The sequence below is a fragment of the Bombus flavifrons genome, chromosome 6, assembly GCF_040668555.2.
Source record: "Bombus flavifrons isolate JBK064 chromosome 6, iyBomFlav1_principal, whole genome shotgun sequence".
Lineage (NCBI taxonomy): Eukaryota > Metazoa > Arthropoda > Insecta > Hymenoptera > Apidae > Bombus > Bombus flavifrons.
The window spans coordinates 653,825-680,968 of NC_138447.1; the positions used below are offsets into that span (position 1 = coordinate 653,825).

General features: G+C 36.6%; 1 protein-coding gene and 1 long non-coding RNA gene across 3 annotated transcripts in view; both read right to left on the bottom strand.

The window, feature by feature from the left end:
• Nucleotides 1–27,144, bottom strand: part of LOC138181084 (pleckstrin homology-like domain family B member 1) — a 64,541-nt gene that overhangs the window by 7,093 nt on the left and 30,304 nt on the right. The window contains exons 2-10 of the mRNA XM_069115632.1: nucleotides 26,765–26,896; nucleotides 17,559–17,732; nucleotides 15,958–17,266; nucleotides 13,616–14,558; nucleotides 12,427–12,800; nucleotides 11,903–12,053; nucleotides 11,576–11,801; nucleotides 11,217–11,382; nucleotides 4,469–4,598 (exon numbers count right to left, since the gene is read on the bottom strand). Coding sequence (XP_068971733.1) covers nucleotides 4,469–4,598; nucleotides 11,217–11,382; nucleotides 11,576–11,801; nucleotides 11,903–12,053; nucleotides 12,427–12,800; nucleotides 13,616–14,558; nucleotides 15,958–17,266; nucleotides 17,559–17,732; nucleotides 26,765–26,894 — 3,603 coding nt within the window. The 5' untranslated portion in view covers nucleotides 26,895–26,896. The remainder of the gene's footprint in view (nucleotides 1–4,468; nucleotides 4,599–11,216; nucleotides 11,383–11,575; nucleotides 11,802–11,902; nucleotides 12,054–12,426; nucleotides 12,801–13,615; nucleotides 14,559–15,957; nucleotides 17,267–17,558; nucleotides 17,733–26,764; nucleotides 26,897–27,144) is intronic.
• On the bottom strand, nucleotides 21,504–23,229 carry LOC138180665 (uncharacterized). Of its 2 annotated transcripts, none has more exons than XR_011173351.1 (3): nucleotides 22,844–23,229; nucleotides 22,580–22,772; nucleotides 21,504–22,206 (listed from the first exon to the last, which is right to left on the bottom strand). It is a non-coding gene; the product is annotated as an uncharacterized LOC138180665 (long non-coding RNA). The 2 variants fall into 2 exon arrangements; XR_011173350.1 differs by having other exon boundaries at nucleotides 21,508–22,206; nucleotides 22,661–22,772.

Below are 27,144 nucleotides of genomic sequence, written 5' to 3' on the forward strand. Positions count from 1 at the left end.
CAGGAGAAATTACATCTTCCTCGAATCAGATCTCATCGCGAGTATACAAATGTTTGTCGATCGTTTTGAAAATATGATTTTAAATTTAGAGATACGACATGTTTGAACAGTTTGACAGTAAGTTTGTAGAAAGAATCGTTTGATGTTTGACGAGTATCAATATTTCCTGAAAGTTGCTGAGGGGATGATTGATAAATTTGTATCGATGATCTAAAATTCCTATAAGTTGTGACCCTAAAGGAATCACAAAGTTATTTTTGGAACACTATTTAATGATAAAAGTTGAGAATGAAAAATGTCTAACTCTGGACTAAAGGAAAGGAGACACAAAGAATCCGATTATTTCTTTTTCAAATAAAAATACAGACTACTAATTATATTATCAGTAGAGATAATTTACGTAAAAAAGATTTGGCATTACCCTTCTTATTATCCAATGGAAATAAAAATAGGATTCCTAGTCGTTACTTTACACATACCTATTTTAGAAACAGCTCGTGCAATGAAATCATAAAATGAAATCAACAGATATCCTAAAAGATGAAATCTGTATTGTAACAGGATGTTAGCACGACTATAACATTCAGAAAGCTATCCAGAAATTGGCAAGTTAAACACCCAGTCCAGACCAGATTCACTGCGCGGTATACATTTACGGTAACTTCCAAAAGGAATTGTCCGACGTCTTCCACGTTATCGGGAGAAATAAACATGGGAAAGGCAAGCACCTTCGTCTTATTAATACTCGAAAGCTGTTTTTGATAGTACTAAAGCGACATTTTTGAAACGACGTGACATATTACACTATTCTGGAAGTTTCGTCTGAAAATCTTAATAAACATGTCACGATTATACAGTAATTTCACGTGTACATGCAGCTCTCACGATACAAGTCTCGCGTGTATATTTATGCGTTAATGAGCACTGTCCGTATGCGAGCAACGCGAACTGCATCGCGTACTACACGCGAATTGCTGATAGGAGATGATAAATATTAAAAACGCGTATGAGAAAAATTTTACACTAATATTTATGGTGATTCGAGCATATCGAGATTCGTATAAATGTCAAAAGAACAGATTATAATGTATCGCGTGTGAAAATATTCTTATTATAATGAATATTGAAAATAGTCTGGAAATTAATTTAATCTATAAATAATATAAAAGAATCCACATACTACGAATATAAAAATAAATAATACAATCAATAACGTTTCTTTAAATGATTACCAAATAAATATATAGGTTAAGTAAAAAGTTCTGAGCGTTTTTCGCTAGATGTCTTTAGTGAGCCATATCTCACGATGTGCACATCGCATCGAGTCATAGTATACACCGATTTCAAGGTGATATTACGCATCAAAAAGGTTCTTTGTCAGTTTTGTGTTCGGTGAAGCCAGTTGTGTGTTACAGCGTTCGAAAATGGAGATAAAAAAAGAGAAAATTCGATACATTCTTCAGTACCACTACGACCAAGGTGAAAAGGCGGAGCAGGCGGCCAAAAAAATTTGTGCTGTTTATGGACCCAGTACAGTATCGAATGCAACAGCAAAGCGGTGGTTCCAACGATTCCGTTCTGGTAATATGGACGTCGAAGATGAGGCACGCTCTGGTAGGCCAATCGTCGAAAATGTGGATAAAATCATGGAAATCGTCGAGTCGGACCGGCATGTGAGCACTTATTCCATTGCCCAGGAACTGAAGATTAGCCAGAAAACCGTTTGGAACCATTTGCATAAGGCTGGTCTCAAGAAGAAGCTCGACGTATGGGTGCCACATGAATTGACGCAAAAGAACCTTTTGGACCGAATTGATGCCTGCGATTCTTTGTTGAGACGTAACGAAATCGACCCATTTTTGAAGCGGATGGTGACTGGCGATGAAAAATGGGTCACATACGAGAACAACAGCCGAAAAAGATCGTGGTCCAATCGCGGTGGGCCGGCCCAAACGATCGCCAAGCGTGGATTAACGGCCAAGAAGGTTTTATTGTGTGTTTGGTGGGATTGGAAGGGAATCATCCATTATGAGCTGCTCCCATCGGGGCAAACACTTAATTCGGACCTCTATTGTCAACAACTGACCAGACTGAAGCAGGCGATCGACCAGAAGCGGCCAGAATTGGCCAATAGGAAAGGTGTTGTGTTCCATCAAGACAACGCCAGGCCGCACACATCTTTAACGACGCGTCAGAAGCTCCGAGAGCTTGGCTGGGAGGTTCTATCGCATCCGCCGTACAGTCCAGACCTGGCACCAAGCGATTATCACCTTTTTAAGTTTTTGCAAAATTTTCTTGATGGTACAAAACTGGCCTCAAGAGAGGCTTGTGAAAATGAGCTGGTCAAGTTTTTTACCAATAGGGACGAGGACTTCTTCAACCGCGGAATTATGAAATTGCCTTCAAAATGGACAAAAGTAATCGAACAAAACGGCGCATATTTAATCTAAATCGAATAATCTTGACTATGTTAATTTCATCGTCGAAATAAAGCGAAAAAGCGCTCAGAACTTTTTACTTCACCTAATATTTATCTTATGAGCTTTTACTTCGATGAAAAATTTCACATCGTGGTCATACTTGCCTGGTTGCAGTCATACTTTTGCAAAGGTGAAATATTCCAATGATGGTTATAAATGTAAGAAATTAAGTTGAATATTCCATGAATCTTTCTTTTTTAATAGCATATTACAGATTCTTTATATAAAACAAGTTTCCCGTATTAAAACTTTTCTTAGTGTGCAAGTAATTTAAGATCTGTCTTCGTTTCATTAAAAGACATGACATAAAGCTACTCCTCGACCCCGGATGATTTCATTGAATCCGTTAAGTACAGTGGTCGCCGGTCGTAATTACTAAAATTAGGCTGTCTAAGTGAATGTTCTGGATGATTGAAATGATCGAGTAAGTTTGACATACACGATTAATTTTCTCATTTTCAAAACTTTTCGAATAACAAACTCGTTCGCTGTTAATTCTGTGCTTTTCTCCATTTTTTCTTGTATATTACATAATAATGATTTAATGTATTAATATATTAATATTAAGTAATATAATGGATATTAAATTCCAAACAAGCTACGATCGTGAAAAGCGAAATAAGTAATGAAATAGTGATTTTAAAAACTAGTTTCTGCAAAAATTATGAAACACATGCTATTGATAAAAAGTATGAATTAAAGAACAGATTATGAAAAAGTAATACTTATAAACTTATTGACTGATGGAATATATAGACTAAATACAATTAATGATTTAAATTCGTGTAATTTTGAAATAGAAAGACTATACATACAATGATTTGCAATAAGCAGTTGCTACAGCTTTTATAAATTTTCCAAATATCTCACTCCACTGCACTTATTTGTCCATCAGTCTGTTTTCAATGCATTTTACACAAACCAAACCAGAAATTGATTCGAATTTTAAAATGAATAAACATCCCATCGGATGACTAACCACTCAACTTTTATCGGCATCACGGTGAACAGTAGATAAATATAGCGACGGGACTTTTTGTTTGCTTTTTGACGATAGAACTTTTAAGCTGAAACTCGTCAGTAGCGATAAGAAACAGAATTTCCTATAATTATCGATTTTTCTTTTTGTTATATACATATGTATACCACCAACATTATCTGTTTAATTTTCTGTTTCATTTTTGTCCTAATCGACGTGGTTAGAATTCTATCATTCAAGTTTAATATAAAAGATCAAATGCGAGACAATCTCATTCCAGTGTTTTCCACTTGAAATGCTCTAAAATATTTGAAAATATCATCTATCTAACATGTTGTAGTGGTAGATATTTTGGCAAAACTATCAACGATTAGAAAGCCGAAATCGTGGAGCAAAGAGAACCATGACTCATTTAAAATCTTGTCAAATGGCCCTGACTTAATTCCGAAGTTCAGACAAATTCGTAACAAAATTTCTTTTCACTATTTTTTTGCTCCCTTCATACAAATTAGAACGCGGCTCGACCCGTCAAAAGTCTTCGACATTTCGTTAGTCAAGATGAGCTATTTTTTTCTCGAAGCATGAAAGTCTTGGCATCTAGACGAAATATGCGTCTCCTCTGATTTACCCTAAACCAGCTTTAAACATTCATGAGAAATTGCTGTGTCACGGTCACGAGTTCAGTCTCGAGTTAACCGTCTCGTCAAGCTTTAATGATTGTGAATGCCATAAAACTGTTAATAAGTACTTCCTAATCGGAAATGTGCATTTCCCTTCCGTCTGCATTGATCAAATTTTTCTGTATAGGACCATTTTTCATTCCGTTTTCGATAGAACAAATGTTTGCAAAAGTTCATTAATCGCTAATCGATATTTTTCATCGCGAACATACATATATCTATGTTTTTGAAGAGTTAGTATTCTAAAAATATATCACCTTAACAGCTACTAATTATAGAAAAGCTAATTAAGAAGCAAATTTTGGAGAAAGACTTTTTTATGTACTCACGTTATCATTTTGGAGCAGACTGTAGGAGTTATTCGAAGGTCCTGGACTGGATGACGTGAGCTCCGAAAGTTTGCTACCAGATAATTTCTCGTTGGTTCCACCCTCTGCACTGTCGCTGCTTCCGCTACCACTATAAATTTAATGTCGTTAATTGATTTCTATTTTCAAATGATCATCGAAATCGCATTGATAAAAGAAATTCAATTTATTCGTAATGACAAGGATAAACGAAAACTTGTACGTCAATTTTTTGAATTAAATTGTGCCTGCGGTATTTGCACTCTAAAGTTAGTTACTTTCCTATTCATATCGATTTTAAAATTGACTTTGAAATATACATAGTTGCCTTGAGATTATTTATTTTATAGTTGAGTTAAGATTACAATTAATCCTCTATAATAGCATATGTAACATCGGAGTTACGTAATCATATATCTATTTTATCTTTTTGTTTGTTCGTATCGTTTCTGTACTATTCTATTTTGCCGTTGTAGCATCGTATAATTGCACCAAAAGCAAATAAACTCTGATGGATCGCAACATTTTTCTAATAATAAAAAACGAATAAATAAAGTATATTCCTATATATCCTATATATCCTTTTCACTCATATTCAAACTATATGTCTACTTAAACTAGCAATATGTCTATTTTTTTCCACATCTCGGAACACGTCAAAAGTATCTAAGCTGGCATTGACAATAATATCTGCGGTGAAAATTTTCGCAAAACAATCGGAAATCACATCGATACGAAAATTAAGCGAAGGATTAGGCACTAATAATTTATAGCACTAATTCAGAATTAGGAACGATTCGATGCATCGTTAACTAGAACAATACGAAATTTTCGACTAACGATTTCTACAGTATTTCGACAGTTACAAAGAAAGTCAGAAAATAAATGGAACGAGATAAACGATTGGATTGTTGGTTGGTAACGAATTCGAAGCAGCCATAAGCACCGTGCTAACCGGACCATACGAGCAATGCATCTTCCAACTGATTTACGTCAACCGCATCGAATATCACCGGTTTTTATCTTACGTAATCACCGATGTGATCTTCCTTCGAGTGCTTCTCGTTTCGCGTATCGAACACCGTCCCGTAAACTTGAGCCACGCGAGATCGCGAAAAAAGCCGGAGAAGGCAGCAGGCTCTTCTAGCTGGCGAAGATCGCCACTACCAGCGAGGCCATAGCCGCAGCAGGTATTATTAAAACCTAACAAGTACAAAGTGACTCGGTCGACCGGTTCGACGGTGCCACCAGCATAGCATTTAATTCTTCTACAATGTTCAACCGAACTCGACGACACTCTTTTCAATCCCGTTGCTATGGAGACGTTGTCCTTGGCCCCCCAGGAACAGGGTCATCTTTTTCATTTCGTTTGCTCCTTTTGCCGAGCTCTCAGTGTCCATGGATGTGGTCATTGTCAAGAGGTGGAGCCGTAGCAGACAAAAAGAGAGAGAGAGAGAGAGAGAGAGAGAGAGAGAGAGAAGTATATACAGGGTGATCCTGTTAGGTACAATCGTCTCTTCTGTTACCTTATTGAAGAGGAGAATTCGTCAAAATGACTGTTTTATCGTTTTCTTGTAAAAATGTGCAGGAGTAAATACATACATATATATATATATATATATATATATATATATATATATATATATATATATATATATACAGTAATACATATGAGGAAGTTTCAAAATATATTTCTGGTATATTGGTTTGGCGAAGAAAGGCTATTATCCTCGTATTTGTTAAATTGTAATTTTGACTAAGAGGTGTGACCAAATATACTATAAAGTGGTCGTTTAAATGGAAGCATTTTCATGGATATCTTACCGAAATTTGAGTAAACTACTTGAAATAGAAGTTCTTTGATAAACGAGTATTAGATGCGAGAGAGAGAAAGAGAGAGGGAGAGAGAGAGAGACAGAGAGATAATATTTAAATAGAACGAAGAGATCAAATTTATCTTAACTGTTAAGTTTCTCTCTTCGGTAGGATCGTACATTCAGCACGTGCTGCAAACAAGAGTGACATCAATTTTGTAATTTATGGATTAATTTATAGGAATTAACAGCGGACAATTCTAATCTTATTGAATTTATTTTGAAATGTACGCCTCGATTGCTATTACTCTCAGAAGCTATAGAATGCCTCGTCATTAGTTATGCAATAAGTATTGTATAATTATCTAAGGAATTATCTAACGCACAATTGTGTTAATTTTATACGTGTTACAAAGATCAGTTGACCTCTAACTTGAAACACTTTTTCTTAAAATTTCCTACATTTTCTCGACCAACCAAACATTTAAACAATGAAAATTACAAAAAAAAAGAAAAAAATATGTAAAAACAAAATCTTTCTAAACTCACAAGTACCGATGACGAAATTCGCGCGAGTGCGTTTCCAAGGGACGATAGAAATTTTTATAAAGCCAATCCTTGCTGACAATGTAAAAGCGATTGCTGGTTAGGAAAGTGATCAAGCTGCATCCTCTGAACCTAGCCTCGTTAAAAACGGACGCACCCACTTCCCTTGCGTTCATTCTCGTGCATTCTCCTCCCTTTAATTCGCACCCTCTCGATCACTCACGCGACCACTGTGCCTTCGCCAGAAAAATCCTTTAACACAATTTCAACACGACTTCTGACAAATTTTCATCATTTTACTATCAATTTCTTCTTTTTCTCTAGAGTAGACGATACCACGACGTTCTTCAACGATAAATATTTCCTTTCTTTTTCTTTGCTCTTCGTCTTAATGGATTCCTTGACTGCGTTTTCACCTTCGAAAAATGCACGCATCAGCATGTGGAATAACCTTGCGAGATTGCGTCTACACGTATGTCGTATATTTTTTAAATTTTCTTTGAAATTATCGATAAAAATATTTTGATAAATCTCATGGTTATAAACGGAGATGATTCTGTCAAAGTATATTCTGGCACTTTCACATTTGTTGTAATTTCTATAACATATATTTACTCTGTTATCAAGGCTCCGTTTGCTTATGAGAAACAAGAGTTATAGTCTGCCAATGTAATCTGAAGTTTAGAAATTAATAATCGTTACAGATATAGGTATACATAAACAGTTTGGAGTCAATATAATGATATAATTAATAAAATACGGTACCAATAAGCAGTTGAAACAAGACTTTCTGACAAAGAATATCTAATTATTTATTAATTAATTTTGCTTATATTTCTTCTTTCCACAGTGTTCGTTTTCTATAGTCTCTTCATTCATCACCGATGATTTCTTTAGGTCATCGATCGATCTTTTGGACTTTCTACTCGATTCCGTCCCACGATAAATCTTAAAGCCGCGCAATACACTTTTACGAGTACTACCTATCAAATAAATCAATATTTATACCGCTGGACTCATCGTGTTTGCATTATCGCAATGTTCCTTCCTTTGTTATGATCTTACAATGCAACGATGCGTTCTTCTGCAACAAACGTTATTCGAATTGCATTTACGATTCTGATTCCATTCATTATCACGAAACTCTATTCCTCGTGAATCGTTCGTTACTTTATTTTCAAATTAAGAAGAGGAATACTCGAAACACGAAACGTATTTTACCATCGATATACCCGTAAAATTTGATAAGATTCGTATATGTTTCGTTCGAGTTGCGTTTATCTTATCACTGAAATAAAATTTCAAATTTTTCTGTTACAATCGTGATTAAAGTCTCACGATTTCTTCATTATCAAAGACAGTTACTACGCGATCCGTCGCTCATATGAGCTATCCAGAAGTTAAATCGATAAATTTCACTTTTTACAAATTTCTCGACTGTAGAATCAAAGCTCGATATGATTAGAGTTCAACTTTTCCTAACGGTTCTGCTTCCGTATAACACATATATTCCTCTCAAGAACCATCCTCTATGCACGTGTTACATTCTCGAAGCCTTAAGATCCATTCATTTATAACTTTCGTTTAACTCACAAAGCTTGTCACTTAGAACTCTATATTTTTCACTGATTCACGCGAGATTCCTATATATTTATATATAGGATATATATAGGAATATATATTTGTTCTATCTGTCTCTAGATCACCGAAATCCTGCCTTCTAGCAATAAGCAACGTCTATCTTATCGAGTCTATCCGAACTACCAGAGTTCCTACTCAATGTACACTTTCATTAACCACAATGAGTAAGATGACGAGGAAACGACGTGTCAACAGCGTCAGCTAACCGCGGAAAGGCAGCTCGTTGCAACAGATACCGTATCGTTTGATAATACCCCACCCAAGCGTATCCAAGTAACGCGCGGGACAAGCAGCAGAGCCGATAAAGCGTTTTATTGCCGGCAGCGTAATCAACCGGACAATCTACGATCGTCGACGCCGATTCCGATGCTTCCTCGCGTCGCTCCTTCTTACCTATCAAGGTTGCTGCGACGCCTTTTACTTTCGATGGGATTCCCGTTTCACGAAACTGCCCGATTAAAAGTGACATGTAATTATTGCACAACCCGTTCCATTTACAAACAAAGGAAAAACTCGTGACTATTTGTTACGCAAAGGTCTATTAAATGTTACGGATAGTCGCGTCTTGAGCACGTCTCAATCCTGCGAAAATCGTGCTCTCACTTTTTTCTTTAAAAAAAGAAAATACCAATGTTTAACATAAACTAGTCAGAATCAGAGTCTAACTCATTGATGATCGGTGTTAACAAACATGATATCCATAAGTGATATTAATATTGTATAAATTACTGGTTAATGATCTTTATAGATTTATTTATTGTGATTTAAACAGGAAACGATGGTTATTTAATGTGAACTTAATGCACTAATGTGATAGAACTAAGACAACTAAATTGATAATTCACAACTCGCAACTTACAATTAACAGCTCGGCAACTAATGATTAACCAACTCGCAACTCGCTCTCAACTCGACTTGACTCAACTGACGACTCACTATTCACAATTTACAACGACTCGACAATTCACGAGTAACAATTAACCCGCAACTCTGTCATAACTCCCTCGCAATTCTAGTCGCAACTGACTAACGGCTACCTTTCATACCACGGTTTTGGTATTCCTAGCACGCACATGTGTTCCACAGATGTGGATGACCCATGATCAAGTACACCTTTTTTAATTACCAAATGCCGTAAAGGGCCACGAGTATATGGCCCATCGAGATTTCCCATCTTTCTCGCCCCGTCAGCACTTTTATTGTTTTTTACCTGTAGTTCATCAGAATTTAGTTGATCGGGATACTACAATATGCTGAAAACATATAAACGTGTCTGACAATATTTACAGAAATATTTACACGCATAACAAGTGTAATCTTTTGTTTTTGACATCTTGGCGATTGTATACAGCTCAAATTATACTTTTCAGTTAAATCGATAAATTAAATTGTACCAATGGTTACTGTTAAATCCCGCGACCCTGCCATATACTATAATCCATCCTTCAGTCAAGATACTTACTCGGACCCGCAATAATCCTAAGGAACCGTTATAAGATTTAGCATTTTTTACTTTACTGTCAAGACCCTTAATTATTACAAACATCTTTCAAGTCGAGACGTTCCTCAGGGTTATTGCTCATTCAGGTAAAACATGGGAATCCGATGTGTGATGTTCGAGGACCACTTCCACCCGCGAGCGACCATTGCTGAGGAGCAGCCAGCACCCATTACTAGTTTTCCTTACAAACCTTACCGTCACAGAAAATCGCTTGCTAACAACTCTTCGCTCAAAACACTTCTACATCTCCCGCACGCATCACTCGCGGACACTTATATTCTTCAAAAGTTGTTGGGAATAAAGAGTTACATTTAACCTGTTAACTTAGTGTTACAATCATTCAAACCACCCCTATTATCTTAACCGAAATAGGGTATCGAGACAAGAATTTACGACTTTCGTTGACGCGTTATACTGCGAATGCGTCTCCCCGTGAAACCGTAGAATAGTTACGAACGATCATTTTTAATCGAAAAACGCACGCGCTTCCTATTTCTGTTAACTGCATCGAGGACTTCTTTTTATCACTAAATCTACAGATAAGACATGTTCTGCCACTATTGCTAAAGTGACATTGTGTACGATCACTCAGAACGAGGCGATTTCGTCATTCGTGTATACTGTACACACACGTACAAAGAATATATCTATACTGTACACTTACTAACTAGGCAACACTGTGAGCACTTTTAAATTTTTTATATTTGTTGAATATTACGTAATCATGTTATCTATGTTCAAAAATGTTTTATCAGTTACCTATCTATATTTTCGTTATATATCGTTCGAAGAATTGTAAACTTTGCAAATGTTTGTGAAATCATTTTAAATTCCATACATTTTTCAATGTACTTATATTTAGAATTTACAGAAAGATAACAATGGAAAATATCGCTTCACAAAATTCAGAATGTACTTGTCTCTCCGTCGTTTCTCTCAGACTTTTAGGATTCTGTCATGCGATTATCAAACACAAACCATGCAATTTTCGTTTCTTCTCACTTTCTTATGGTGCGTTCAAACCAGGTGAATGAATGCTCGTTCGCTCCCCACTTTAATAAAATGAACGGATTCACGTTTTCACTATCATTTTTTAATTTTATCAAAGTGGGGAGCGAACTAGCATTCGTTCATCTGTAAATTCGTTCAGCTGTAAACGCATCATTACGAGAACAAGCAAAGAATGCGTGATTTGAGCTATGAAGGCATAATTGAACATGTGACTTACCTTTCTGCTGGTCCCGTTGAATAACTAGAGGATTCTTCTCCTGACTCAACACTGTTGAAAGAGGTACAGTTCATTTTCCTTTCTTCCCACTGCGACCGAACCTCGTCTTGAACTCTTCGTTTCAATTCTTCCACTCTTCGTCTTTCTTCCGAAATTACTTGGCTGCCTGTAACATGAGTAAAGTAGAAAATAATTTAATAACATCAAAAGTTTCATTATCTGTTTAAATATTTTGTTAGATAATTCTCTTCGTAATTGTGTACTCTAAAATTCACTTTGTTATTTATTACAGTGCGTCCGTAGAAATAAATTTTCTGTTATTTAACACATTTGGCTATACAATTTGTAAAGCCATTTACCTTGTTTGGCTAAATGAAGCTGTCGATTTCTCTCAATTTCTTTGAGGGATTCGATAGTCTTCCTTCCCAAGCTGCCCTGATTGTTTACAATGGGAGAGTCAGTAGTGACCCTGGAGATCCTGTCGAAGTCTTCCCTGCTCGGAGATCGTTTCTCGTCTCTGTTTTCGCAAGCATTCTGCGCCAATTTTATCAGTTCATCGTTAATCGCTCTAACTCGGTTTCGACCCTATGACGATAAGGGACAAGATCAAACAAAAATCACGAACATCAGGCATTAACAACTAAAATATTCTGCTTGTTTTGTAAATAATCTACAAATTCACTAACTTCTTCCAACCGTTTCAAATGCGTTAGCTTCTGCCTTTCAAGGCTTCTTGCATCTTTAGTCGCTGTGCTTTTTGCTTCGGATCTCTGTGCTTCCAAGTGGCTCAATCGAACCTTTCTGGTCTCTATCTTGGTTGTCAATTCGCTCAAGTATCTAAAACAGACATTTACATCGCCAAATCTATGTTAGACTCAATTGTCAATCACCATATAATTAGCATACTAAAGTATATATTAATTTGTAAAAGAAGAACCATTTCGTGGATTAGTTTAACAATTAAAATTTCTATAAAATCAATTCTATGTTACTGATCGACTCTATCGATCATGCACAGTTGATACGAGACAGCTTTATTGACAATAAAAATGTAATATAATTATCATATAATTATATAACAAAATGTAATATAAAAATATAATTATTTTTGAGAATGAAAGATGTATCACAAAGCAGGTGAAACAAGGATGAAAAACCAACAAGGATTTGAAGAAATTTAATCGCACAATCGTGCATGAAATACTTTTACCTCTGTAACTCTTCCCTGGTTGCCAGTTTGCTCGCTTCCTCTTCCAAATGATGAAACTCCAAATCCTCGAAGGCCTTCCTTTCTGACTCCAGGACGTCTTGCTGAGCCATAAGTCTCTTGCTGATATTCTGTTGCGTGGTTTCATCCACGCAATTCGCCAATTCCTCTTCCAAACTGTTACAAGTCTGCTGAGCCCTTTGCACTCTCTGTTTTGCTTCCGCTTGCAAATTTGCTTGACTCGTGTTATCCTCGGCCATCTGTCTCTCCAGTTCGTTTATCCGCATCTGTACTTTTATCTTCTCACCCTCGTCTTGACTGAGTTTCAACGATTCCGACTCGTATTCTGCAGACAGCAGTGCTTTTTCTAATTCGAGCTGTCACACACAAAATGCACATAATTAATGCTTAAAGAATATTATAGGAGAAACGATACCATTGTTTTTCTTAATAACCTGTTCTAAACTTTGTTTTGGGAATTTGATCCTGGAAAACAAGAGAACGAGCTTTTTCATAATTGTTCGTTTCTTCCCTCTAAAATTTATTATTTAGAAATGCTTGATGCACGAATGTTTGAACGTTAGTGAGTAAGCTGGAGCAAGACTAAGAAGAGCAAAGGGTAATACCTTATCTCATTGCGAAATAAGAAAAAGTAAATAAATTTTAACTCGAAGGTAAACGTAGATAAGAGGATAAGGTTCGAGTTCTCGATTATACTTACCATCGAATGCACTTGTATCTTTAAACTCGAAATTATTATTTGTCGCTACTATTTAATGCTAAAGGGTATAGGCCACTGGGGACGATTTGTCTTGCTATGGTTCTGCCACTTACGAAAATGGCGTTCGTTTAGTTAGATGGGTGTATGCGCATCTGATGATGCGACTGCAAGCTGATATTTTTGTTATTAGAAGAAGAGGAAATTGAACTTTCCATTGATGTGAGCAAGAGCGACAAATTATCGCTAGTGCGTGCATAACCTAATAATATACTATGTAATAATATGAAAATAAGTTCTTGTATTATTTTCATAGATAAGAAATGGGAAAGAGACGAAAACTACTGCACACTAACGATGGTAACAACATTTTTCCTTTTGAAAGAAAATCTTCGATTTTAAAAAGTTGGTAGAATACATAGTTAAAATTTGTTAAATCTTTCAGTTGAAAGAAAAAGGATTTAAATAACGGACCTCCCTACTAATTTCCTCTTCCTGGATCTCAATATCTGCGACGCTCCTTTTTAATACGTCCATATTACCAAGGATATGTAATTTCTCGTTCTGAAGGAACTCTATGTACTTCTTTCTGTCCTCCTCTTCGAGTTCCTTCCTTTCTTTATCAGCCTTAGCCTCGTTCGATTTCGCGTTGTCCATCTCCGAATTGTTTTTTTTGGGAATCGTGCAAATTTCTTTGGATTTGGAAAGCATGGAAAGCTGCTCGATAGCCTCTAGAAGGTCGTCGTTAGATATTGCCAGCTTGTTTTCGATCATCTCGCACGATTTCGATAACTGACCATTCTTCTTTGGCATGGAATGATTGTTTTGATTGTTGTTCTGTACAGAATTAATCAGCACATTCTCATACAGGCTCATGTTCCCGTTTATCGAATTGTCGTAGTTTCGTGAATGCTTATTTGGTTGTCCGTTAATCCTCGCCCCATTCAGTTGGATGGTTCCATAAGTGTCTTTCGTTAGGTCGACGATCTGTGTGTAATTCCCACTGTTATTGTTGAACATCGACCCATCGATTGCCGTATTCTCGTAACCCGAATTACGAACTTGTGAGATCGAACCGCAAAAACTATGGTCCCCGTTGCCATGAATGTTTGGCCACATCATGGATTGGCTGTTGTTATTGTTATTCGGCGTGATCGCTTGTGGATGATTCTGTATGTTGTCTGTTTGACCGTCTGTATGACTTGTCGCCTGGTTTCGACGATTTTTCGGTGAGTTGCCATTTTGGAATATGATTTTTGAATTTTGCACACATACATTCTCGTATGAAACCGAATTCGATTGTTTCGTAGTGTCGAAGGAGAAGTGTGGTTGATTTTTAGATGGACTCTTCGGGCTGTCGAAAGGTGAATTATAACCGAGCCGCTTGTCTCGTGGTAGAGAGCCATTCGTTTTGATTCTGTGAAAGAAAATGAAGATGTTGTAGACTTCAAACTATACAACCTCTATATTTAGTTCTATATTTAGTGATGTACGTATATGTATTGAAATTAAAAGCTAATTATTGGATTATCATCATTATTGATTTGTATAATATATAAATAAAGAAGAATAAACTTGTGACTGTTACTCAAATACGGATAACTATATGTACAAAATGCTGACGGAAAAAGTTGTACAAGACTTTTGTAAAAATATTGCCGAAAAGATTGGCGAAAGATCTTAACCCTTTTAGTGCCGAACAACGATACATTGTTGCGTATGCGATGGCGTCTTACTATTAGCATCGCGAGAGAACTTTATCTTAAAATAAATTTATAAAACGTTGTAAATGGTTGAATTTCTCTGCAGAAACCCTATATGATGTTCCACAAATTGAAAAAATCGTTTATGGGTTTAACTTCTTGTTATATTCCCCGATGAGGCTGTATATACGCCTGTGTCATAAGAAAATTCGACACGAGGTTTGCTCGAGACCGTAATCACAGGTTTATATAACACTGTTTACAACAGAATATCTCCTTATGTTTCCATCAAAGCTAAGTAAATTATTTGTGTTGGAAATAATAAGTAAGTATTACATGTTTTCAGCAGCCGGATAATCTTAAATGTTTATAATAATATTAGAATGTTATTTTAGTGATGTTATACCAGCTATACGAATCACTTGTTTTGGAGCAAGTAATCCTTCTGACGCTTGCTGCGCATCATGGGATTATCATTTAGTTTTGTGTTTTGATATTAGAAATTTTGTTACAAATAATTGAGAATGCAGTATTTATACTTTACATTACGTTTTTTACATCAAACTATGACCAAACGATGATTCTTCTTATTTGCAAATAATTTTTATAAAAGGAAGCTGATTCTTCATTTTTCCTACCGATTTTGATTAAGTATTATTAGTACGATTTTCAACAAATATTGAAATACAATTGGCATTAATTTATTCTCTCTTTATTTCGTTTCTATGTTCCTTTTAGAATTTTGTAAATATCATTCTTACTTTTTTTATGGTTCCTTTCTCAAACCTTACCAAATTACATCAAATTGGTTCGGTATTCTTCGCTTAGATACAATTCTTTTGGACGCCACTAAAAGGGTTAAAAAGCTCACTTTACGGTAGAATTAAGAAAATAATATCGCTATAGCATGAGAACAGTCTCTGTCTTTTCTATTTCCTTTCAACCAAGATAAACAGCTGCTACTCGCCAAAAAAGGGTAGCGGGATTAAACCTAAAGTTTGGTTGTAATGTACGCAACATAACGTACTACGGTCTTAGATGACGTATCAAGAATTGCAGGTGCTTCGCGATAAGTTCGTATCTTCTCGAAAAAAATGCAAATAACCCATTCACCTATTAGGTTGTCTTGGCTTTTCAACGGTGCTCTGCCTCTCGTACTCCGCGCACATGGCAAGGATTTCCTCGAGTCTCATTTTCTCTTGCCTCTCGACCTCCTGCTCTCGTAGCCTCTCCTCTTGCGCCTGTTTCCTCTTATTCTCCGCCTCTCTCCGTTTATTCTCTGCGTCAATCTGTCTCTCTCGTAGCTCCTCCAGCGAGCAACCACTTCCGGTACTAGGAGTCGGGCTCTTCACCCGTCCAAAGCTTCTCTTCGGCTCGTTGTACTTGGGATTACGATTAAATGCAGGACTCGGTGGCTGTATCCTCTTGATGTTCGGATTCGAACCAAAACCCTGCGCCCCAGCCACGCTCCTCAGACTTCCACCACAAAAATTCCCGTTACTGGGACTGTTGCAAATATTAGGATTCGAACCAAATTTTTCCAACTGAAGATACTCGGTTGTCGTGGTCTTGGTAACAATTAAACTTTGACTCATGTCGAAATCCCTTGTCGTCAAGTCGTCGAGATCGTTCGACTTTTGGCAGGTGAAGCTTCGTGACATAAGACCTCCCTGATTCACATTGTTCTTCGATATCGTTTGAAGGATATGAGGATTTTGGTTGTTCTCGTTATTGCTATCTCGATAGTATGGTTTGTAGGTTTTTAGGTAGGATTCCGCGGTTGAATACATCTGAATCTGATTATGATTCGGCAATGAAATGTTTTGATGCTGATGATTAGGCGTATTGGATCTGCTGGGTGTTCTGATATCCAATCTTTGACGATTCTCATCGCTATAATAGTTAGGAGAGGAAGAGGCGAAACAGCTACCTGGAGAAGATGTATTGAGAAAATGAGCCGGTGAGGATGAATTAAAGGATGGCGTGTTCGAACGACTTCTTTCCAAGTTTGTTAAGTTTTGTAACGGTGAATTATTATTGGCATTTTTTAGGGAGATTAGACTGGAGGATCTCGAGTGACCGAGAATTTGATCGGCAGGCACGTTCGTGGTAATAGCACCCGCTGGAAACACTTTTGGAGAGACGCAATTGTTTCTATTTTGTTTCGATAACATTTCGAATTTCGTTAGTTTTCCAAGGAAACCTATTTCTTCGTCGGAGCAGGAATTTCTTGGTGATTTTCGTGGCGCCACCGGTGGTTTTCTTTCCAAATGATGGTTTTCCTGTAGCTGGTTGTCCGGTAGGGAGAAACTTATAGGCGCCATAGAGATTCTCGAATGTGGCAGTACCGATCGTAATTGTTTCGCTTCGGCTGGGTGATTAAAGCGCATGTAATTCGATCTCCCGATCGACAGCATGCAACCTGAAACGTTAAATTCCCATTTATAGTCATCTGAAAATATTCTTAATATATTTTTAGGTATGTAGATTTTTATATTTCAAATTATATCTTACATACTTAAAAATTACACTTTTCTTACAAGGAGACGAAATTTTATGAAATATCCCAAGTACATGAAGTATATAATACTAAATACCAAATACAAATATAAAATACAAAACATGAGGTTTAATTTCGATGGTGTAAATTGACCAAGTAGCAGGTTTACAAAAAGTTTATTCATTGGTCATTCGTATCTGAGTCAAGGTCTTACCTTGAGCGAGTCTCACTGGTGAATTTATCGATACACCATCGACTGCCGTAGTTCCATTTATGGGATGAAGAGTGACCACGCCGTTATTATTTTCAATCGTGCAATGAATGGACTCGACGCCGGTACCAACAACAGAAATATCCGCATCTCGACTCGATCCAAGGGTTAATTTACCTAAACAAAAAAATTGTACGTTTTAAGAAAGTACGAAATATAACTAATTATTAAGAAACTTAGAACTTTTATTTTATATTAAGGATATAACAATTGTTTAAAGTGTTATATAACGAATCCACGAACAATTGGCATTCGACGCAGAAGGATTCGAAAGATAGTCGGGCACAAACATCGAACGAGTTGAGATCTGGAGAGAATGCGACGAAAATAAGCTGGAGTACAGAGTGTGCGCTACATTTGAGAGTAATGCGGTAACTCGGTTTTCGAGAAATGCGAAACTATTCAACAATTTCAACTATTATTCTAGAGTGGTAAGGAAACCACTGCCAAAACTAACTAAACTTGCTTCCATCTTCACAATTAACTATCTTGGCTTTCGAAGTTGCATGAAAAGCGTCACAGGCATTCTACATATACTCACGTATGTAGGTATACCGAATGCTGAATATTGAGTTGTAGATTCGTGGTAACAGATAATACGAATAAGAAAGATACTTGCTATTACTTTTGAATATTTCTTATACATATTAATGTTTCATTATTATTCTTTTCGCTGTAATTCAGCAAATCATGAACAACGATCAAGAACACAAATCAAGAACAACATGATTATGTTGTTCCAATTCTCTATGCACGACTCTAAGCTCTATTCAGCTTTTCAGAAACGCTATCGTGAGAGTTGCATTTATTCGAGCAGCTTTCGCGTATTCCGCATCATTTTTAACGCGATCAAGATCCTAAAACCTTCAATCTACATGTCATCCATACTATCTGAAGTTGCCATTTAACATGGATTATGGTAGCAAGCCCAGTTCCTCTGATCTTTGTAATATTCCATTGATAAGTGGAATTCCTTTTTTAAACGTATTAGCGAATGCTTGGACGTACATTCTGAATATGCATCACGATTCATTTTCTCTCCGATGTGCTATGCATCTGAGCATATTAACAATGCGCTTAAATTAAGGAACTTGAAGAAATTCATTGTAGCATCTGCTTGATTGAACAATTGGCTGCCGCGCAGGGATGCAGTGAATTATGTACGTATTAAGTCATGGTTAATTGGTTTTTTCTTAAGAGAAATTTTTTAAGGCGAGAAGAAAATCAAAGAAGACTATATAATATTGAAATATTGGCGAATATTGAAATTGAGGTGTTACGGATTTGTTTAACTTTTTATTTAATTTTATATTTATAGCTTTTTTGTTTTTTGAAGCATTTGATTACGAGATAACAGAAAAATATTTAAAGTATTAATATCAAAATAAATAATGTTCTTTAAAGCATTATATTTAGTTGCATCAAAAATAACAAAACGCGTATACTTACAAAATGAAAATAGGAAATCAGAATTTAACGTTTTAATATAGCCTTGTCTAAATTCATTTCAATTTCTCAATACGTTACCAAAAACGTATACAGTAGAAACATAAGGGACAAACGTTCGCTATCTCTAGTTAAAAGAAAACAATCATGTCGTGTATTCTAACGATACAATCGATGCGTGAAATAACCTTTAATCAGAGATACTGTAAATAACTTTCTATATAATAGTTTATTATGCAGATCTTTAGTTAGAGATTCGTCAAGTCACTCTAATAATACATCTGCCGGATAACTTCCATCTTCTTGTGCAATTCGATCAAACGAGCCAACTGGATTGTTTATAGTTGGAAAAGCGAATTATGCAAAATCGAGGATAAAGACAGGGGAACTTAGTTACCTCCGTATGATGTAAAATACTCTTTCCGTTCAGACGATCGATCGTATTCGAGGGTAAAAGGGCGTAGAAACGCGGAATTGCGACCTAACACGAAAAAGAAAAAGAAAAAGAAAAAGCACACGCTCCCTTTCGCAGGATATTCTCCGTGAAAGGGTCGGCTCGATCATTAGCGCGAAATAACTCTGGATATACGCGCGCGCCAATCTGTGAGAGCAGCGAGTAAATCGTGGTGCATTCTACAAAGGACTGGCTGTTATATTTAGTTTTGGCGCGGTCGTGCACTCTCGCACATTTTCGGTCTTTTTGGAAAAGTTTCCGCCACGCAACGTTCAAAATATACCTCGCGCAGAGGAGTCAGTCTCGTCTATTTTGCAGTCGGCAGAACGCGACGCGCTTCAATCTGTTCCCCTTTCTTTCCTTCCATTTCCTTCTACTTCTCTATTCCTTTTTATTCCTTTTTATTCCTTTTTACCACCTTTGAATCCTTTTTTCCTTTTTATTTTTTTTTCATTTCGTTTCATTCCTCCTTTTCTGAGTTCCCTGTTCTTCAAAATATAGATCCTACATATCTGGAATATTTCGAAAACTTACACCTTTCCAACAAAACGAATTTCAATCTATCCGAGTACCTCAATCACAAACAGCTCTATCTACATTCCAGTGTTAGCTTTGCGAGCAATACATTAACAAAATTGATGGCGTTGCGTAATACCCGATAAATCCGGGCGATCCGTCGCTGCGATTTCGAGAGTCCTACGCAATTACAACGTAGCCAGCGGATCGTATCGATAATCTACAAACACTACAAACTGTAATTCCACTAATTTTTGCAGAGCACCATTCCATATATATAATCTGTACACTAAACGATTCTTAATACGACTACTAATCGATGAAATTTTTAACTACTTTCGCTCCGAAAATTTGTTGGTACGATCGACTAGCAACTTTGTCAATGACAATCATAGCGTTAAAGTATACATATGCGTTCCACGTATACATAAACGACATATCGTCTCTCAGACAATTCCTAAATTTTTCGTAGGAGACATCTATCGTGCGGTAACGTTCAAACTTAAACAATAGAAAAAATTCTATCGAAACGAAATCAAGGGATCCGATCTGACGCAAGAAATTAAACAGGAAAAATGGAGTAGTTAAGACGATCGTTGAATGTAGATATTTCAAAGTTTCATTGTGTACAATTAGAAAGAAATATTGTCCGGGTTGGAGGAAGTTCTTTGTGATTCGTCTATAGCACGATATAGTTCGACTATAAATTTCAATGAAGCTACTATTCCAGCATACTATTCCAACGAAAATGAAAAAAACAGATGCGAGAACGTGATGTGCTCGGTACGATTTTGATCAGCCTAAGTTAGCTCATGCTTAACTTTACTGTGATCTTTTTGCATTCTGGTATTACGATATCTTAGCGAAACTGTTGCATTCCTATGTTGTTCACGCATCGGGATACATATTGATTACTTTGCTTCTTAAAGAGATGGGAAATATGTAGGTAAGTGTAATAGGTTTAAAATTAGTTCCAAACTCGATGGAATGTAATGATCGGAATTGAAAATTTATCGGGGAAGGGGTTGATCGAAAGCGCTTTGGTAAGTGAAAGTGATCAATTTCTGCACCTAACATTCCTAACGATGTAAAAATGAGTAACTTCTAAAACTTTTTTTTGTTGCTTTTTCTTTATCTGCGTCCTTGGTCGACATTAAACGATCGTTATCCAGTTCGTTTGAGTATAGATTACTACTTACTTTATGCATGTTCGAAAATATACCCTTCCACTCAAAAAGAAGAAAGAAAGAAGAAAAGAAAAAAAAAAAAAGAAAAAGGGAAAAGGAAAGAAAAAAAAGAAAAAGGAAAAAGAAAAGAAAAAAAGGAGTCGGTACCTTTGGATTTCTTCAACTCTTTCATGTAAAAGCAAATTAAAGCAAAAAGTTTAAAACTTTGAAGCTAAATTACAAAAGTGTATTTTTCTTCCTTTTTATATATTCATAAATAACCCAGCTACAATTTGTTTATCTTGCACGTTATCTGAACGCTATATCCATTTTATCTTGGAAGAAATAAAGCTGCTTCTTAGATAACGAAAGACAAATTGTCTTTTAATGTGCCATAATCCTAAACATAGTAAGAAAATGATATCGTTATCCACACGTATAAACGTTGTAAAACCATCTGATAGTGGAAATTTATGCGTTAAAATCTCTTTATTTATATAAATAACTACGTGTTTTTAAGTTATTCATAACAACTACATATACATATTTTCATAATGTTTCGTAGTGTTTCATAGTGTTTCATAGCACATATGTATTTATATTCACTTTTCCAAGCGAAGAATTTCGATGCTTCACATTTTTTATGCTGTACTTTCTACAAAACTTTGTATACTACATTCTCTGGAATTCATATACATTTTACGAAACCATTATTCGGATTCCATTGTACGAAAGTTAATTTTATCACTAATTTGTGTATTTCTGTTTTAAAAAAGAAATTTGTTTCCATCTGTCAACAGAGTTTTTAACTGTTCTCCGAGCTGTAGTACAAAACCAACACTAACGCAGCACAGTTACAGGACACACGGTCCAAAGTGTTAAAAACGTACAATTCTGTTTTGAGGCACCACGGTGTCTTGCGCCGACACAGCACTTTAAACCATCAGCGGCTCAAGCCTAGTTGAACGTGTTAAAAGCTGGTCAAACAATGACGTCGGACAGTTACGGACTGAAAACGAGAAACAGGGAGATTAATTCCTGACAATCGTTTTGTTCTACGCGCGAGGTCGCCCGTATCACAGGTAGATGGGTCTTTGTTAATATCTATCCAGCGGATCAGGTTAATGCGACTGCGAAAGGTATCGATCGACGATAAAGTTTCCGTCTCCGAAACGAATAATACGATATTTAGCGTGATTATGTTGGTTTCTGATAATTGACGACCGTGGTAATTCGTAGGTTCGAGCCACTTGATCAGTCAAACCTGTACGGTTTAATTCTTTCGGGCAATATCGAAATCTCGACTTTTACCGTATTCTGCATTTTACATTCTGCATCGTACAAAACTTCGCTTGATATAACACGAAACAAAAATATCTTACGGGATTTCCTATTATTGAATTTTAAGCGAAAGATCTAAGAAACGTCTTCGACGTAGGAAACAGCCCACGAAAGGAACATACTATTATACTGTCGACCGTTCGAATCCGTGAGTGTACTACTTCCAAACAAGCAGGGAGCCCGTTGTGCTAAAAGAGAATAATAGGACGACGAGAAGAACGAACGTCGCGTCGCCTGAAAATATACGGCACTTTGAGGATTGACTCATGCAATAATTTATATTGCATTCTCGACTTCTCTCTTACACTTTTTTTCTATCTTTCTTCCACCGCAACGGTACGTACGCATATACGTATGCGTGAACTTTTCTCTATCTTCCTCTCTATGCACCGACTATATTTAAGTGCAACGCACCACGCTTATGAGACAGAACGTTCCTTGTGGGTTACTGTCCTCTTCTCCAACTCCCCTTCGACCGCGTAAACGCCTTTACGCCATTTATATACCGCGTACAGAGGCGTCATATGCGCAGCTACGCACGCGCACTTTCTACGCGTGAATGTGCATGGGTACCACGTTGCCTTATGATCTTTTCTACCCTTCTCTTTCGTCTTTTTCTTTTTCTTCATCGCCATCATCGTCTCTCATCATTTTCTTCATTTTTCTCTACTTTTACTTCGTTCTCATATTTCTTTACCTATTTTATATGCGTCAATGTACACGAACATCGCGTTATCTTACGATTTTTTCTCTCTTCGACTTTTTCTTCTTTTTCTAGTTCTTTTACTTCACATTCTTCGTCATCGTCATTATCTTCTTCCTTTTCTTCATTTACGTTTACTTCTTTCGCGTGCTATTCACTTTTCTCTACTTTGTTTTACTGTCACAAAACGGTAGGAATATCAAGTTCATGCATTGTTACGCGACTGCCATGTAATTAGATACTAATTGCGCGATGGACGATAGGCGTTAGACCAACTCTATGTTTTCTGATCAGAGATCGAGGAGAAGGAATAGCAGTGGAACGAATGTGGAATCTTTATGTTAATTGGATCGTTCGAGGTCATTTCTAAAAGAACGGAAGTTCTTTTGATATCAGGCGAATTCGCAGTTTTTGAATGGAATAACGAGGTTTTAAGAAAGAAACATTAAGGATTGCGTAATTAAGCGATAGAGGAAGTTCTAGTTGGTAAAGTCTATAAATGCCGTAGATGTCGTAGAATTAGTGCGCTGTTTAGATTCGTGTGCTTTCGTAAAAGTTCGAATGTGTTGGCAAACGCAAAGTAAAATTTCCTCAATTCTGGGTATACGTTCCTTCGCGCAAGGTTTATTTCTGACACGTTTGCTGAAATCTTCGCTGCGCGAAGAAACCGCGTACAAAACGTGAGGTGTAAATACTTACGTGATTTACGTTGATGATTTCTGAACACAATGTAGTTAAGTTGTTTACGTTTAACTGCAACTGCTATTTAATTACGGCAGTCAAAAGAAATAGAACTTTTACTATTTTCAGAAAAATATTGCAAAGAAATCAGCATTAAACAAAATTCCAGAAAAGAAAATTCTAGAAGCAATCGAATCTTCGTTAAAAGGAAACATCAAATTCCAACCTATAACTCTCAAAAGTATATCTTGGTATTTCAACGTCAAATACGATACAACTTACCGCTCTACAAGAATCTCGCAATAGCGATAAAACGAATAAACACAACGAGCAACAGATATATGCAAGGAACGCGGACCGCACACGAGTCGAAGAATTTCAAATTGCACCAATACCATGAATTCCACGTTTTCTACGTCAAAGGAGAAACAGGAAAAATAATACAAGTCAAGTAAATTCATCGATATATTTCTTTGTTTCTTCCTACTAATTTATTGTTATCTCGAGATTGCTTTTTTATCGATTTAGAGAAGTTTCCGGTTGGCGAATTGCCATACAGAGAAACACTTCTCACCGCGTTACACTTTTTCCGGCGCGGTTATCAACCGTTTTTATACAGTGTCATTTTATTGGACGCACGTAAACGGACATAAAATGCACGCATAGAAATGACGAAGAGCTTCGCGATAGGCGAATAAAGAAAGAAAGAAGGAGTATCTTGGATCGTAGTGTTCACATCGATATATCGACCGTCGTCGACTTCGACTGGCGAAGGAACCGGTTAAATATTTGATCGGCATGATTTTTTCAATGGGACAAAATTAGTAGGTCGAATTGGAAATGCAACACGATTGTATTTATTGATAGTTGAACTTTTGTTTCGAGATAGGTAAAATTTAATTTACTTTGACGCTCCAATAAATTACTTTTCGTGTCCATTAATTGGCTCTAATTAAATTATAAGTTTGGCAATTCGATTTGCGATATGTTTATAATACATGTATGTACAACATTGTATCCTGTTACCATCCAAGTAAACCAATTCATCGCACAGGAAGAGTCTCACGCTCCGCGGAAAACACGAATACTACAGACACGGCGTCATTGTTATCTCGTTCCATCGACGTTATGATCGTTACACATCACCCTATTCTCCTTCGAATTCTTTCCGCGGAAAACCGATCGTATCGGGACAGCTCGAGAAATTACAAAAACCGATTACGAAATTTTAGCTTCCTCCGCGAGGAACCTTGCTTTTACTAATCGCGATTCTTTATTATTATTGGCCAAACGGTTCGGCCCGTTCGATCTGTTCGGTGCGGTGAATGCAAATATTTGTGTTCGGTCGACTCTTTTCCGGTTTCGACACCGATGCACGTCGAGGACCTCTCGGCTTCCTGTCGCGTCTTCGATGTATTTCTAAAAATTCTCCGTCGCCCTTTAGCACGCGAGAAATCCCGGTATGTCTCGGTTATTTCAGTGCTAAATAGATCCATCAGCTGGATCCATAGATGAATTTTATCAAGTTAATTGTACGACTACCATCTAATTGCGAATCGTACCGTCGCTCGTGGCTCCGTTATCGATGAATCTCGGTTTCCCCTTGTTTGATAGATTATCTAAATGTTATAAATGCTGTCTGAAAGGCGTGTTTATAATTACATACGATTTACTGGAATCGCGCTGCATCGGAAGATAGAAGGTTTCAACAGAAACAAGAAAAAATTAGGCTTATCAATCATTTTTAATAAAACTCGTGATGATGTGTTAAATAAATAAAAATTAATGTATGTAGCACCATAAAACGAATAACCGTTAATGGTCCTTAAAGTTTAAAAAAACTTTTTAAATGGATTTATGAATTATACGAATAATTTATAAATAAAGATACGGAATAGTACACATCGTGATAATTCTTCCTCGAATTTCCTAATTACCAAGAGTATGTACGCTCAGAATACCTTCGACTTCTTAATGTAGTCCATTATAGACAACGAGGAAACGTAGAGACGACAAAATTCCAAGAAAATCGCTTCGAAGAAATTAACTAGACTTGATTTCCCAGAGATATTCTCCCCACCGTCATTTGCGTAACACACAAAGTGGAAGTTCTAGCGCGTTGGATCGTAGTTATATAGCATTATTAAGCTTTATCAGACAGAATTACTACCATGTTCGAATCACGGATTAAAATTGATGAATCATTGCCTGTTATGGATACAGCGTTATCTAGCAAACGCTTATTGTCTTAATTGCCTTCGAGATACAAGCGAAGTAAAAAATTATACGTTTAACTGATTCTCTAAAGAAACCCACCTTTTCTTTCTCATGCTCGGTAAATGAATGTGTTTCGTGATATTATGTTTTATCGATGTAGATAGTTGCCCGTTTTTCGCCTTAAAATAATGAAAATTTATTCCGAAAGAGAAAATTGATTCGGAAAGAGCTATAGAGTAAGTCAATATCGATTTGAATGCGGTCAAATTTCATAAAGTTACGAAGCACATTTCTAATTTCAAATTTCCAAAAATTCAATAAGATATATTCATTCTTTTCCATAAAGAGTCCCGCAGTAACAATAACTTTCTCAAGAATTTCATAACATCAGCCCTTAATCGAGTTACCCTGAAAACTTCGTACAGTATTATTTTCCCCCAGAAAGTCAGATTCAAAATTCTACCTACACTTAACCATCCATTAGATCACATCGAAATTAGTTTGAGTCACTTTTAAGCTACCTTTTCGAGTTCGAACAGGGATAGACGCTATTTACCGCAGTCGGGTACACCACCGTTAGCATCTTCTATTCGCTATTACATCCGGCAAGCGTATATAGTCTTACCTTCGGGTAAAGGATGTAGGGTCACCGCCGTTGACAAACGTCCGCTTCCCATGGAAACGAGATGCGGCGCTTCCGTTTGCACTCGCAACGCTCGTCCAGCCTCGCGCACCTCAAGACCGGCGGTTGCCATGCCTGCATCGAAAAAATACAGAAAAATCTCTGTTAAAATTAATTATTTCTATTGCGTTAGGCTTTTCGTGATGTTATAACTCACTTTGTAGAAGTGCAACGTCGAGTAAATTAATTTCATTCAACAGGTGCTTCGACACATTCTTTTTAAACACACCTTTTCCAGAGGACATTAAAAAATTAAAGACGATTTTATTGATGTTCAAAGATGAATAAGGGAAAATTATAAAACAAAGAATTGTTTCTCTCTT